Source organism: Desarmillaria tabescens (genome assembly GCF_030435595.1).
Source record: "Desarmillaria tabescens strain CCBAS 213 chromosome Unknown EV420scaffold_16, whole genome shotgun sequence".
In the NCBI taxonomy this organism is placed as follows: Eukaryota; Fungi; Basidiomycota; class Agaricomycetes; order Agaricales; family Physalacriaceae; genus Desarmillaria; species Desarmillaria tabescens.
The window spans coordinates 935,694-950,400 of NW_026848315.1; the positions used below are offsets into that span (position 1 = coordinate 935,694).

A 14,707-nucleotide genomic window follows, 5' to 3' on the forward strand; every position below is an offset into this window, starting at 1 on the left:
GCTTTTGAAAACATGCACTTACTGCCATGAAATCTGTCAGAAAGAACATTCGCCACGCCTATGAATTGATCCCTATTTTGAACGCCTATTTCCTTTGGTTCATACACTATGTCACTATCCTCGGTGCCCTCGACGACGTGGGGCGTTACACTTTCTGGAGTATTATGCAAAGCGTAAGAATTCAAGTGGAGGGATGAGATTACAGATGTTTAGATACACTATATGTATTTGATATAAAAATAAGAGGAAGTACGATAATCGACAAGGACAATCTGATAAGAAATGACGACCCAGATTTAGTCCAAAGTCTTAACCCGAGTCTGAGATGTTCGTCGTGAGCCCTATTGTGTCCCTTCAACAACTACCACGAGCTCATCTGTACCGCTCCGGTTGAGCTTCAATGCCAATTTCAAAGACCGCGCTCTGCATGGTGGATTCTTGAAGGCTTGGCGTACCAACTCCGGAAGGTGTCCGGAACTGAAGGGTCGACACCGTACTTTCATCATGGTCATCGTTGGGCCGCGTGTGTCCTGCCACCACCCGACCAAGAAGTAGCGTGGGCGCAACCCCCTGCACAAGTATATAGTAGTAAACGATAGCGGAGTCTAATTTCATCGACGCACCTTCGCGATGCTAGCTACGATATCAAGGTAATTTGCTTCCAAATTGCCACGAATAGTGAAAGCCAAAAATAGAATCAGAGTTATGGAATAGAGAGCTGAGGATTCCACTAGGACTTCAATGAAACAGTGATAAACTCTTAGTCGACCCTCAGCTCCACGGCGAACCCCGGTGACAGTAATAATGCGGTAAATGATAAGCAAGGTGCATGATAATGTCGTCACTAGACTGAAGGATATATAGAGCATAGGAAATATGCCCACAAATCCATCTGCATAGTCGTAATATACTACCATGATTTTTGATGCTACATGAAAGGTTGGGTATTACTATGAGCATGAAAACTGGTACCATACCGATTGCAGAAGTTAGGGAAATTATTGGAAGCAGAATAACAAGCCACCGTCGTCCCCAGACCATCCAGCAGCACCGAATCTAGAATCGACACAACGGTGAGCTGATGTAGGCAATGACAAATAAAATTTTACGTACCATATATAAGTCTGCGAGAATGGTACTAATGGAAGCAGTGATACACGTCTCCCAATAAGATGCTTGGATATCATAAAGATTGGAATATGCAGCCCAAAAACTTTGCCCGCTTTCGATGAATGCGGAGTGTATATGCGACCAACTGGCACCAAAATCGATAGTAATCAGAGTATAGAGGAGTGTGATAAAGGCAACCATAGCTCGTCGGATTGACCAGCATTTGTTGATGGCTGTCCAGTTACTTCAGCTAGATGTCGTAGTGGTAGATCTCCTGGCTCACATATATTCCACAGGGTAAGCAGCAAGGATGCCGGTATAGATGCCTGTCATTAGTTAATCATCCTACGTGTCAAGGTACTGAACATCGTTGCCCACCATGCAATAGCGCGTAGAGAAGTCTAGGAGTTGAGATTAGCGTCGATAGATTGAAAGATGAAGGCTTTGTCGTCATTGGTAAGGTCTGGTGGGATATCTGTCTGAGTCACCATGGGAGAAAATAAGAGTAACGGGTAGTGGCTTATGAAAATAACACTTACAGACCCTCTCATTATAAGCAGTACTGGACACACTCATGGGCTGCTGCAAAGGATAATCATCAGTCCAAGTCAGAAGGGATTCTTAGATCCAGGAATGCAGTGTGTTGGACGATTTGATATGGGCCACTTATGGTTTCAACACAACTCGCAACAGAGGCGCGACTCGAAGTGCGATATTTCCCGAAAAGGTCCTATCACAGACATATGTTCTGTTGAATTAAAGATGAAGCTGCGTCCTGGAAAAAATCAAGGGAGATCATCCCAGTGATATCTCAGCGCAGATGTGGACTTGGACTTGATCCTTCATGTCATGAACCTGGAGATCGCTGCAGATTTGACAGAAAATGTTTAAGGGAACTTTGATGTTACGCATGACTATTACGCTCTGACGGACCCCAGGAAAGGATTTAGCGAGAATACCGACTTTCGCTAGTTATACAGAGATGATATCCTGGAGCGAGGTCGCATACGATGGGAGAAAGCTTACCCCGAAATGGGTGCATCTATCAGAAAAGTGGGGAAAGGGAATATAGCACATACTCCATGATGAGCTCGATGAACTTCCATCTCTTCCAAGCGCAGATTTCTTCCCGGCACTAGGTAAATCTTTGAACACAGCACATTGTGCAACGTCTCGGAGCCGGCCTATCTTTGTTTGCATCGATATTTCTTCATTAATCAACACTTGGATGCTGGGACAGGCAAAATTAGTGGTGGTATGCGGTTCCATGCTGAGAGAATATACTACCGAGTCATAGAAGTAGATATCTATATGAAGATCAATGTTGATATGGGGCGACCCCTTAGCAGGAAACAGTCAATCAAGGTCCACAGAAGAGTAACCCGGCACCTCGAAAGACTGGATAAGATCATGGCAAGGAGAGATGCCTCGCTGAGCAATGGACAAGGACAAGGCTTCGTGGATGGGCTCGTTATTCTGGCAACCATATACCATAGACCAGGTTGACCACACAATGACCATCTAGAACATCATCGAGATGATCCTACAACTGGGTCTTCAAGGCAATACAGATAATACCCTAGAGACCAACTAGATAACGCATCAAAATGAAGACCAATGGATTTGACAAGACTCACCTATCATCTCCTCGCGACTTCTGGTTTCGTCGTTGTGTGATATTTGACATTCAACTTCCGTACCAACACCCAACTTCTAAGATAGCATCTCATAGCTCGAATCTCCGAGAGGAGGGGCAGAAGTTTGAGAGGATCTTTGGCAAGGGAACAAGGTAGGGACGAGGTTTGGGATCAATGGTGATGGCATTGAGAGGTACCGAGTTCTCGGGAGCCTGTAAGGGGACAACCCAAGCCAACTACGGAAAGTACATGAAGCAATGGAGTAGTAGAAGAAAAAGAAGAAAGAAAGAAATCTCTAAGTCTAGGAGGGAGGTGAGTGGGCGAAAAATCGTTGTCGCGCGAACGATACGGCTGCAAGCAGTGTGTGAGAGGGTGAAGAAAGGTGCTGCTCGCAATCAAGGAGATTTATATACAAAAGGAAAGCAAAGGAAAACAAAGGAAACAAGACAAAGTAACCTGGTCCGAACAAAGTAGACGAGGCCCCGGGAAGCTCCCGCCAAGGTTTGTCCGGCAAAAACCCTGATTTTTGGCCTCAAATATGCAAAGATTGGCACCTAAAATATGCTAACTCGGACAAGGCTTCTGCCGTTCCGTCCGTGCCGGACAGCGCCGCGGGCCAAATTTTGGCGTCTTTCGCCTTATATTTTCCGGATGAAATTTCGGTGTCACTTCCATCCATCCTTCAGATCCCAAAAAGTCTTCGCTATGTGCCTCTCCAACTACAGGGATTCCGCCAGGTGCCATTCATCCAGGCCTCAGAGGCCCTAAAGTATGCTAACTACGGACAAGGGTTTCAAATTTTGGGTCTGAAATATGCTATCTACGGACAAAGATTTCGCTTTTTTTGGGCCTAAAATATGCTAAAATCCAGACAAACCTTGGCGGGAGCTTCCCGGGGCCTAGTAGACGCGACGCGTTGATGCCGTCGTTTCGGCAATGACCCTGAACAACAACCTTGTTCACCAAATCTCTGGTTCCAAAATCTCCGACGGATTCGGTGTAATTGGGAATGCAGAGGCAGAAATATGGATGCTGGTGGCATAACACAGTCCGGCAAGTCCAGTCACCAAGGCGCTAGGAAGCGGTTGATGGATAACATCAAGGGGGTTGCGGACCGTTGTTCCGGCACACTGGGTCGGACGGTCAGTCGGCTGCAGGAGCCCTTAAAAATATTTTTGCCAACTCTTCAATGTGAGGGATGGAGGTAGCCATGAGCATCCGTAGTCATAGTGTTGTACTGTAGTACTTCAAAATGACTGCTTTGGATGCTTAGGAGGCCCAACCGAGGCCTCTGAAAGCTGGTCTCTGCTGATCTTCGGCAATGATGACCAAATGTCTCGGCTCGGTGACCAAAGTTGCCGGTGGCTGTGGCATGTATAACCGGTAGGACCCTGAAATAACATACCTTATCGGGCATATTATTCCCACGTCGGTCGGTCGGTCTAGTGTTGCCGCGACTCAGCTAGACTCGGCTCGGCTAGACTTATGCCGACTTTGGTAATTCTGCTGAGCCGAGTCGGCTCAAGCCTGCGAAGCAATGTCGACTCAGCTAGACTCCGGCTCAAAGTCGGCTTAAGCGTAGACTATTGGTCGAAAAAGGAAATCAATGTATTAGATGGTATTCTGCGATGCGAGACACTTAATAAAGGCCTGCATATCCTCGGGAATCAATGTTTGCCGGTCCAGAAGTGCCTCAAGCTCCTGTATCTGTGAAGGCTCATCCAAACCATCCATAAAATTAAGACCCTGCCCTTTTCTGATTGAGAACTTGAGCATCTGTAAGGCTTCCATTGCATCTGATCCTAAACGATTCCGCCGCAATGTATCAGTCTCCTTCCCACTTGAAAAAACACGTTCTGAAGGTACGGCAGTGCCTTGAATGGGTAAAATATCGAGCGCAAAAGAGAAAATCGTTGGGTATCGTTTTTGATTCTCCTAATGTTAATACATTAACAGACTCCGATGAAATGCGTTGTATGCATACCTGCCAAAACAGCAAGATTGATGTATCATTTCTAATTGGATCAGAAAGATATGCATCAACTTCCGCCCCAAGACTTTGCGGGGTGCCAGTAGGATGTGCACCTGTACGGTGGTTCATGCGAAGAATGTCCCGGGCACGAGCAAGAGCGTTCCCGGAATTTGAAGCTATTGTCCGTGCAGGAGTGCGTGGATCCGGCGAATTACGATATTCACGAAGCTATGAAATCAGATCAGAAGATAAAATCTCTGTTGCAAGTCAAATGACTAACGGTTTCTATAAACAGCTTCTTGATTTCCGGCACTCGATCAGGCATATTGTCTCGAAACCACTGCATCTTGTAGTTAGGGTGTATAACTGTCAAAACATGAGTTTAGATCTCGAAGAAATAAAACAGTTTACTAATTGCCAGGAAATAGACATCAACTTCGTCTGCACGATCCCGATACTCAGCAAGCTTGTCAAGACCCGCATCAATGATGTCAGACAGATGTGGCATTTCTTCTTGAAGGGCCTCCCATGTTGATCTCATCACCTCAAATGCAGGAATTGTATCAGAGATGCACGGAGTTTTCTCTGCTGAGAGAATTTGCTGGAATGCATGTAGAACCTACGAAAATATGGCATTAGCTAATTTGTTTCCCAAGCTCGAAAAAACCATACAGCAAGTATTTCCCGAAAATCAGAAAGTGCATCCCATTCAGCATTACTCAGCTGATACCGATGTAGCTCAGGAAAATCCCGAGAGCTAAGAAACATTTCAATCACCTGTAACCATGTCATTTGAATGGCAGAAGCAATGTAATAAAATCACAAACTGGACGTAATGAGAGAGCTCGATCAATCATCAGGAGTGTTGATGACCATCGCGTAACAACATCTCATAAAAGTTGGAGATTCTTAGTGTCTAACACCTCAAGTATTTCCACAAATACTTGACGCCGTATGGATGAAGAACGAATCTGAATTTAGAAGAAATTAGTATACATAAGAGAGCTGAAACTGTGGACGTATTACTCACAACTCGGACAATTGTTCTTACAGTTGCAATAGGGTCACGTTGGCATGCAGCATTGAAATTGGTGGCTCGTCCAGGTGGCGGAACAAAGTCATCACTGCGATCAAGAGCATGGTCAAGATTTGTAATCGCTTTCAAAACGGCTTTGCATGCGAGGTTAACAATATGCGCAAAGCATCTAGAAGTGGTGTGAGAAGGGCTGGAGACAAGGAATCATATATTAGCTCACCGAATATGCCGTTTCAAAGCATCAAATGGTATACCTCATTGCGTAAGCAGAGTTTCGAGCCATGTCAACATGGTATCATTATTAGAAGCGTTATCAAGGCTGATCCAACCCATCTGAGACAGAGTATTAGCTAACATGAACTAAGTGACATTCTGAACTTACCTTCAGCACAATGCGGAGACGATCAACTATATGAAGAAAAGCTCTCGCTAAGTGCTCCCCAGCATGGCGACCCGGGATATGATGGAAGCCAATCAAATCAGCTCGAAGTGTTAGAGCCAAGTACATGTCACTGCCATTGGGTGGATGAACCTCCTTTGTATCAATCCAGTGAGCCGTAACGGCCATGAATGGTACAAGATTGGCGTTTGACCACAAATCGCAGGTGAAAGAAATTTTACCAAGAGCACCCTAAAGATGGAACCGATGTCGAAGAGTTTACGTGCTGAAAATAACAATCTACATAACATACCTGCATTTCCTTTGAGAGCTGTTTCAGGTGCTCCTCCCATACTTCCATGACTCGGGACCGAATCTGTGTTCGGTGTGGTATGTCGGCATCAGTAAGCTCCTCCCGGAGCATGAGAAAGATGCGACGCAGTTCTGGAGACTCAATAACATTGAAAGACTATCAAATATTAGTTTCAGACATCTCTTTTCATAATTGAAAGCATAACATACCTGGTCATTTGCAGCAATAAATGCAACAATTGCATCAACGAAAGCCTCGAGCGAAAACCCTGGAACCTCTCCAATGTCGCCTGGCATACCGAGAGTGGTCTTAGGCTGTCCTTGTGATTCTCGGTATGCAGTAACAATGGGCTCTGCTTTCTCTGCTGTGATTTTGATCTTGAGTTTATCACATGCAGCTACCCAGAGTGATAGATGCTTCGTATACAGATGTCACCGCCAGTTGCTCGTAGATGTTGTCGAGCGACCAAATGACGTTGTTATTTGTTGTGCCCTGAAAACAGTGTTAGATCCACACATAGAACAATATATGATTATCAGTACTCACGAGCAGAAGATGCAATGTACGCGATCCTCACGCACTTGATAAAATGGTCGGAGATCAGGTATGTCTGGCATCTCCGATGTCAGTCGTTTAGCTCGGCGGCGCTGGCGATTGCTCTTGGGTGTCGGAGCAGAAGGGCGTAGAATAGGCGTCGGCGTAGTAGGCCCAGATGAATCCGACAGTGTATCAAAGTTAAATGTTTCGGTGGTGTCAGTACTCACTAAGGAGCGACCAAGCATCGGCTGAGACTGCGAATGGCTAGTGTTATATTCTAGGGTAGAAGCAAATGGATTATCGTCATCGAGATTGGCAGGGTCAGCTTGATGCCTACGTGAACGTGTTGATGGTGGGGTAGTAACGGTAGTTCGTACGTGCAGAGAGGGTGGGGGAGGTGGTTGTCCATGCTGTGGTAAGGGACTTGGCTGAGAGATGATGTTATGTCCTATAGAGAAAGATACCTAAGAAACGAAGCCAATTAAGAAGGGAGAAATGACATACCAAGGCCCTGAATGCGAAATCGCGCATTCAATGCCCCCCCTGGGTGCACAGCAAGAGTCTCTGTTGGCCCAGGAGCTTCATTCTCCACGACAGCTGAAGGTTCGGGATGATCGCCACGTTTCTGAGCGCGACTACGCCCTCTGCGAGGAGCCATTCAGGCAAAGAAAGCTAAATGTTCAAAGGTGGGATAGCGAGAAGAAAAAAGGAGAACGACTTGTTGTATAGATGTACAGCCATTGAGAGCCATATTTAAAGAGTTTGCACGACGTGGGGAGCAAATATGGACATATTATATTATGGCAGTAGATACAGTTGGTTTCAAATATCAGCAGCTTCATAGACGACTATCGGTAAACACCTGGAACTGTGTAAGTGCAAGTACACCATATATAGAGTATAATAACGCACCTTTATAGCGATATTCGCTTTCTCTACCAGTTTTCCACCCTCAAACGACCTCGAGGCTTGTTTGAGGCGTTGTGCTTGAAATTGTTGTCGGGCGAGCGAACGGATATGAAAAAAGCATGCTGGAAGATGCTCAAAGGAAGCAGGAATATTTATGGATGTCGTGGTTTGCTGCTCGTGCTTCAGGCAATCGGTACGAGCGACATTCGAGCTGGTAGGAGGGCAAGAGCGAATATCAACGAATCATTACCAAATCAGTGATCGATAACCGGCTAAAGCGGCTCGAGCCCGGCTTTAGCCGACTATGCCATAGGCTTGAGTCTAGAATGAGTCTGAGCCAATTAAGGCTCAGGCTCAGCTAATCAAGGCTCGGCTCGCAGGCTTAAGCGGCTTTAAGCTTAGCCGCGGCAACACTAGGTCGGTCGCCCAGAGGAGGCCTTAAAAATAATATCGACCCGATATCATTTTTTAAAAATCTGCAACCTCCTTGGATAACATGTCGTCGAACGAACCCCAAAGCCAAGAAGTCAAGAACGGTACCAACGACGGTGGCTCCACTGTGGGTCATTAGCTTGTTGTTCCTAGACGTAAACGGTGCTGTGTACATCGTTTGAGTGCTTTTCACGATGGGATGGATGTTTTTAGTCGTACGGAATTTCACCTTTCAAATGTTGAAACATAGGGCTGGAGATATACGCAAGCAAGTCTCGAGCAAGTTGGCCGTTCGATGTGGCTGTGCAGTCCCCAATGCCTTGCCGTTTTGATTCGAAAAGCCGGCAGGCTTAAGAACTGGCATGCCACGGAGCTTGTCGAGCGTTCACGATCCGTGCCACGACATGCATCTGTAAATTCTCCAGATAACTTCTATAAGATGATTCTTTATTTGAGGCAGGTACAAGATGGTCTAAGTAATTCGAGTCGAAAGCATTTCAAATAGTAGTGAAATGTGTACATGTACACAATTGGATTAATCTACAACTAGACAGCAAAAGAGAAGGGAACAAGCAAAAGTTTTCTGGTACAAGGATCATTCTTCACCAATAGCTAGTGTCGCAAGCGCGTTCTCAGCTTTCTTGGTCAGAGCAGGAATCGGAGCCGAAGCTGGAGTACGAACTTCATCAGCGAACATGACGGTACGCGTAACAGAGCTGATCTGGTTCAGCAAAGCCTGAGGAGATTTCTCCTTCATAGCCGGGATGCTTCCTTTCCAGAAATCATATGGACGTGCAAAGCCTATTAAAATGCGTCCCAAAAGGAGGGTCGGGACAACTGCCTACAGCCAAAATTCCTTTAGGATAGGGAGACGAGAAGATGGAAACCGAAACGTACTCCTATCATCTCGGCCACTGGCTCGAGGTAGTAGCGGATCCATTCAGTAAGAGCAACGAACATACGACATAGAGGATCGCCCCATCAGAGTAGAGAATTGTCGATTCGACAGAGCTCGACAGTGAGATGGTACGACGACGGCCCATCCTCCGAACCATCTTTCTCCCAAGACGACACGTGGAGACGGTACATAATGAGCGGAGTGCACTAAAGGGCTGTGGCAATGGCGAAGGACACGGAGTTCATGAGCCAAGGCGCGTGAACAAACTTGTCGTGTAATTTGCTTGGGTTTCGATGATTTTCGATACTAGTTAGATGGGAAGTTAAGCGTGAGAAGGATTGGACGTACAATAGTGCAGACCAGAACCACGCCGAGAGGCATGACCATCGCCCAGTGTTCGTGGTTTTGAAATGCTCCATACCATACTGCCCCATCACTCTCCAACTACGCATGGCCTTCATTCGGCCAAGTCCTTGCTCTACCGATACATCCCTCTGCGGAGTGTTGGGCCAGGTAGATGGAAACCCGAGCATCCTGCCGCCGTAGTGGGTGGTTTGAAGTTGACATGTTGACGAATGGAAGAAAAAGGAGCTGACGGGCCGGGTGAATCCGAAAACCGTGTGCCTCCAAAATTGGAAATCACCGTCAAAGCCTAGATGCATGTTGAAGAGCTGATTTAGACGACCAACGCGACAAAGGCTAAAGTGGTACTATATAGAGGTATGCATGTAGTGTATAAGAAATAGAAAACTAGACGAGGCGAAGCAGGGTAATCAAAAAGAATACGACGACAAAAGACAGACAGTCCATACTAAGTCCGATCTGAACCCCGACCTTCAGTTGTTCATCATTACCACTACTTATTGCATTTACAACTGATACAGCGAGGTCATTCTAATTCTCCATCTGGGCTTCAATGTCCATTTCAAGGGCTGCGCTTTGCATGGTGGATTCCTGAAAGCTTGAAGTGAAAGGTTGCGAAGATTGCGAAGACGTCTGGAAATGAATGGTAGACACCAGGGAAGTTTCATCACGTTCTTCATTTGGGCGCGCGTGTCCTGCCGCTACCCGACCAACAAGGTGTGTGGGTGCAATCCCCTACACGCGGTGTTCGGTAAATGTTAACGAAGTCTAAGATCGTAAACACACCTTCGCGATGCTGGCTGCGATATCAAGATAATATTGTCCCTGGTGGTTGCGAATGGCGAACGCCAAAAATATGATCAGAGTTATTGAATAGAGAGCTGAAGACTCTACTAGTACTTCAACGAAATGGTGGTAAACTTTTAGTCGACCCTCAGCTCCATGGCGAACCCCGGTGATAGTCATAATGCGGTAAATGATAAGCAAGGTGCATGATAATGTCGTCGCCAGAATAGATGATATATAGAGTATAAGAAATATGTCCGCAGGTGCATTGACGTAGTCGTAATACACTGTTATGATTTTTGATACTACACGAAAGGTTGGGTACTACTATAAGCATGGAAAGAGTAGATCAGATCAGATGCCGTACCGATTGCGGAAGCCAGGGAAAACATTGGAAGGAGAATAACAAGACAACGTCGTCCCCAAACCATCCAGCAGCACCAAATCTAGAATGGAAACAAAGGTAGTCTGTAGGCAATAACCAGTGGAATTATGCGCACCATATATAAGTCTGCGAGAATGGTACTGACGAAGGCTGTGATACTGATCTCCCAGTAAAGTGCTTGGGTCACACCGCTAAGATTCAGATATACGGTCCAAAAACTTTGTCCATCATCAATGAATGCGGAGTATGTATGTGACCAACTGGCACCAAAACTGATAGTAATCAGAGTATAGAGGAGCGTGATAACGGCGATCATAGCTCGTCGAATTGGCCAGCATTTGTTGATGACTGTGCGAGTTACTTCAGCTAGATGTCGTAGTGTAGATCTCCTGGCTCACATATATTCCACAGGGTAACAGCAAGAATACCGGTATAGATGCCTGTCATTAGTTAACACCTAGGTATCAAGGTACTGAACATCGTTGCCCACCATGCAATAGCGCGTAGAGAATTCTAGAGTTGAGATTAGCGTCGAGCAATTGAAAGATGTAAACTTTGTCGTCATCAGTAAGAGCTGACGCAATATCTGCCTGGGTCGCCATGGGAAAGAATAAGAGTAATGGGGTAGTGGTTATGAAAACAACACTTACAGACCCTCTCGTTATAAGCAATACTGGACACACTCATGGGCTGCTGCAAAGATAATCATCAGTCCAAGTCGGAAGGGTTCATTCTTGGATCCTTAGGGATGTAGTGTGTTGGGCGATTTGATATGGGCCATTATGGTTTCAACACAACTCGCAACAGAGGTGCGACTCGAAGTGTGACATTTCCCGAAAAGGACCTATCATAAACATGCGTTCTGTTGAATTAAAGATGAAGCCGCGTCCTGGAAAAAAAATCAAGGAAATCATCCCAGTGAGATCTCGGCGCAGATTTGTACTTGGACTTGATCCTTCATGTCGTGGACCTTGAGATCGCTGCAGATTTGACAGAAAATGATTAAGGGAGCTTTGATATTACGTACGGTCATTACGCTCTGACGTATCCCAGGAAAGGATTTAGCAAGAATACCGACTTTCGCTAGTTATACAGAGATGATATCCTGGAGCGAGGTCACATACGATGGGAGAAAGCTTACCCCGAAATGGGTGCATCTATCAGAAAAGTGGGGAAAGGGAATACAGCACGTACTCCATGATGAGCTTGATGAATTTCTCGTCCAGGTGCAGATTTCTTCCCAGTACTAGGTAAATCTTTGAACACAGCACATTGTGCAACGTCTCGGAGCCGGCCCATCTTTGTTTGCATTGATATTTCTTCATTAATCAACACTTGGACACTGGGACAGGCAAAATTAGCGGTAGTATGCGGTTCCATGCTGAGAGAATAGACTACCGAGTCATAAGAAGCAGGCATCTATATGGAGATCAATGTTGATATGGGGCAACCCCTTAGTGGGAAGCAGTTAAATCAAGGTACACAGAAGAGTGTCCCGGCACCTCAAAACGACCGGAAAAGATACCTGCTTGCTGACCAATGACAAAGACAAGGCTTCATGGATGGGCTCATTATTCCAGCGACCATAAAACCTGGGAGAGCGCACGACGACCACCTACAACATCATCGAGGTGAAGCAGGAACTTTGTCGTTGTAAGCGATAAGTACTAATAATTCCCTAGAGGTGGACTAGATGACGTGTCAAAATGGCAATTATGGTCCAGGCCGATGGCATTTTACAAGACTCATCTATCATTTGTCCCTCCTTGGATGCCTCGCAGCTTTTATAGCACTGATTTCGACCGAAGTCCGGGAGTAAAACCGGCTGTTCGTAACCACCAAAATTATATGAAGGCAGACTGATAGATAATACATCATGGAACGAAGCCCAAACCCAAGATGAAAGTAGGAAGTCGAGAATGGTACCAACGCGATGGTGGCACCACTGCAGGTTATCATTGGCTTGTTGCTCATTAGGAGGTGATACAGACAGTGTAGGCACTACCGGCGCTGTGTGTATCTCTTGAAGTGCATTTCACGGCGGGATACCGTCGGTGGGATGACTCCAGTTGATTTTTGGACAGTACAGGTCCGCTGTTCGAGGAAGATTGGTGGTGCATCCACAGAGCTAAAGTAGTTCAATCCATTTAGTGCTCGCTGCACGAGGTTCAACAAAACCTGGATCGAACCAGACCGCGGCCACACTAGCAGGTGCTCTTCAACGAGAAGGCAGAGTTGGGAATGTGCGCTGTATTGGAATCCCAAAATAATATTTCTGAAGGTATGCAACGAGGAAAAAGTACCGCCGCGGTGAGTACTCGACAACGACATTTGTCTGTAGTGATGGCCCTGGTGTTGGTGTTGGTGGTCACCGGTCACCGGTCAAGTCGCAACAGTTGGTTCGGCTACCGGGCCGGACCATCGGGATCTAGACCCACAATCGTCTTTGCACTCGTCTGTCAGTGTGTCATATTTCTCTTGTTCCATGACTGGCAAGTTATTCCAGGAAACGGCCATGTATAAGCCAGTAAGCTTGAAACCTTCCTTCATCGTCTCGGCCATGTCTGAGCCAGTTTTTCCCCCTCTAGATTCCTCTCTTTACACCTCGACTGAGGACGAAGCTGCGTTCAAGGCGGAAATGGAATTTCAAGATGATGCCAGGTTGAAGAATCACACTTTAGCTATTTATGGAAGAATACAAGGCGCGTGGTGATATTAATGAGCTATCCTGTCTTCTAAGGTTTCACTTCGCAGCTTTACAGTATCCTTATCCTTGCATTCGCCATTTTACTTTTCTGGGGTGCGCCGTTTACATTTGTGCTCACCTCAGTCGCTGACTCCATGCAGACTGAAAATCTCAAGGCATCCGTCTTACCAACAGTTCTTGAACATTGGAAAGGAGCACCAGGGAGCTAACTATGCCGATATCGGGTACTGCTGTCAATCGTTTGCTCTTCTATATGTTCGACGTCTGATCTAACCACAGTTGGAAATGATGTTTGAAATGCGGCCGTCGATGGATATCCTGTTCAGCAAGCCATAGCCACAGATTTGTATCCAGGTACGGCTTGACAACGATGCGATTTTCATCTCATTCTGACGCGTACCAGAATTCTGGGATCTTGGACACAAGCTCTTCAAGAGCATTCCAGAAAGCATTCCGGCACTGTTCATACCTGCGGACATATTCGAACTGAAGGATTTGGTAAAGCAACCGTAGTCTCCAACCCCGAGCACTCAAAAGTCCAATCCCTCACCGAGCTTTCTGGGAATATCTCTGCTATTCATGCTGCATCTCTCTTCTACCTCTTTGATGAACAACAGGAGTTTGAGCTCACAAAGATCATGGCGGGCCTGTTGTCCTCTGCTCCTGGGTCGATGATTTTCGGTTCTCATGGAGACAATCCTACCAAGGGTGTACGTGTTGAGTCCTTTGGCACCCATACAGTGCCGATCTTCTATCACTCGCCCGAAAGTTGAAAGGCACTCTAGGATGGAGTGTTTTTCTAGGACGATGCGAGCTTCGATTCGGGATAGTCACAGTTCTACTATATGCAGCGTACTGACGAATGGAATGGCTATAAGTGGTCCTGGTGGAACTCATAGCCGCCGTGTTATTGCTCGAGGCTGGGGGTGAAAACGACTCTGCGGTGGATCCCGCTCTTGCTATACCACTGTTCTGCATGACGCTGGATCTGTTATGCCCGACCAGCCTTGTTCAACTGGGAATCAGTGATCTAGAACCGCTCGAACCTCTCGGCATAACTACTATGTTGTCACTTCCATCAGTAGGAAAGAACCTTACAGACCATATCGGTGACAGCACGACCTTGATTGTGAACTTGACCGACACGTACGACACCGTTATCAGAAACGAAACTCTCTTGAACGAATGGATAGCGGAATGGACTGAGAACAAGGCGGAGCTACCTTACAGACACGTCAGAGAA

At 46.3% G+C, this 14,707-nt stretch overlaps 5 protein-coding genes across 5 annotated transcripts; 1 reads left to right on the forward strand and 4 right to left on the reverse strand.

Moving 5' to 3' along the window:
- Positions 1 to 294: 294 nt before the first annotated feature.
- Positions 295 to 1,507, reverse strand: EV420DRAFT_1541880 (uncharacterized protein). Its single transcript, XM_060473135.1, has 6 exons — positions 1,489 to 1,507; positions 1,394 to 1,436; positions 1,114 to 1,343; positions 978 to 1,056; positions 624 to 928; positions 295 to 570 (listed from the first exon to the last, which is right to left on the reverse strand). Exons 3-6 carry the CDS (start codon positions 1,309 to 1,311, stop codon positions 373 to 375), a joined length of 780 nt encoding a protein of 259 aa, XP_060331269.1. The 5' UTR covers positions 1,312 to 1,343; positions 1,394 to 1,436; positions 1,489 to 1,507; the 3' UTR covers positions 295 to 372.
- A 5,327-nt stretch (positions 1,508 to 6,834) lies between these two features.
- On the reverse strand, positions 6,835 to 7,642 carry EV420DRAFT_1479660 (uncharacterized protein; the record flags this gene model as incomplete). Its single annotated transcript, XM_060469597.1, has 3 exons — positions 6,835 to 6,939; positions 7,029 to 7,432; positions 7,489 to 7,642. The coding sequence occupies 3 exons, from the start codon at positions 7,640 to 7,642 to the stop codon at positions 6,835 to 6,837; spliced, it is 663 nt and encodes a 220-aa protein (XP_060331270.1).
- Positions 7,643 to 8,920: 1,278 nt separating this feature from the next.
- EV420DRAFT_1642720 (uncharacterized protein) lies at positions 8,921 to 9,285 on the reverse strand (the record flags this gene model as incomplete). The annotated part of the gene is made up of 2 exons (XM_060477401.1): positions 8,921 to 9,166; positions 9,223 to 9,285. The coding sequence occupies 2 exons, from the start codon at positions 9,283 to 9,285 to the stop codon at positions 8,921 to 8,923; spliced, it is 309 nt and encodes a 102-aa protein (XP_060331271.1).
- An 832-nt stretch (positions 9,286 to 10,117) lies between these two features.
- On the reverse strand, positions 10,118 to 11,359 carry EV420DRAFT_1642721 (uncharacterized protein; the record flags this gene model as incomplete). Its single annotated transcript, XM_060477402.1, has 6 exons — positions 10,118 to 10,321; positions 10,373 to 10,677; positions 10,740 to 10,818; positions 10,873 to 11,105; positions 11,156 to 11,197; positions 11,248 to 11,359. The coding sequence occupies 6 exons, from the start codon at positions 11,357 to 11,359 to the stop codon at positions 10,118 to 10,120; spliced, it is 975 nt and encodes a 324-aa protein (XP_060331272.1).
- Positions 11,360 to 13,319: 1,960 nt separating this feature from the next.
- On the forward strand, positions 13,320 to 13,898 carry EV420DRAFT_346344 (uncharacterized protein). Its single transcript, XM_060481798.1, has 5 exons — positions 13,320 to 13,459; positions 13,512 to 13,557; positions 13,605 to 13,688; positions 13,744 to 13,818; positions 13,868 to 13,898. Exons 1-4 carry the CDS (start codon positions 13,396 to 13,398, stop codon positions 13,751 to 13,753), a joined length of 204 nt encoding a protein of 67 aa, XP_060331273.1. The 5' UTR covers positions 13,320 to 13,395; the 3' UTR covers positions 13,754 to 13,818; positions 13,868 to 13,898.
- The last annotated feature ends 809 nt before the right edge of the window (positions 13,899 to 14,707 follow it).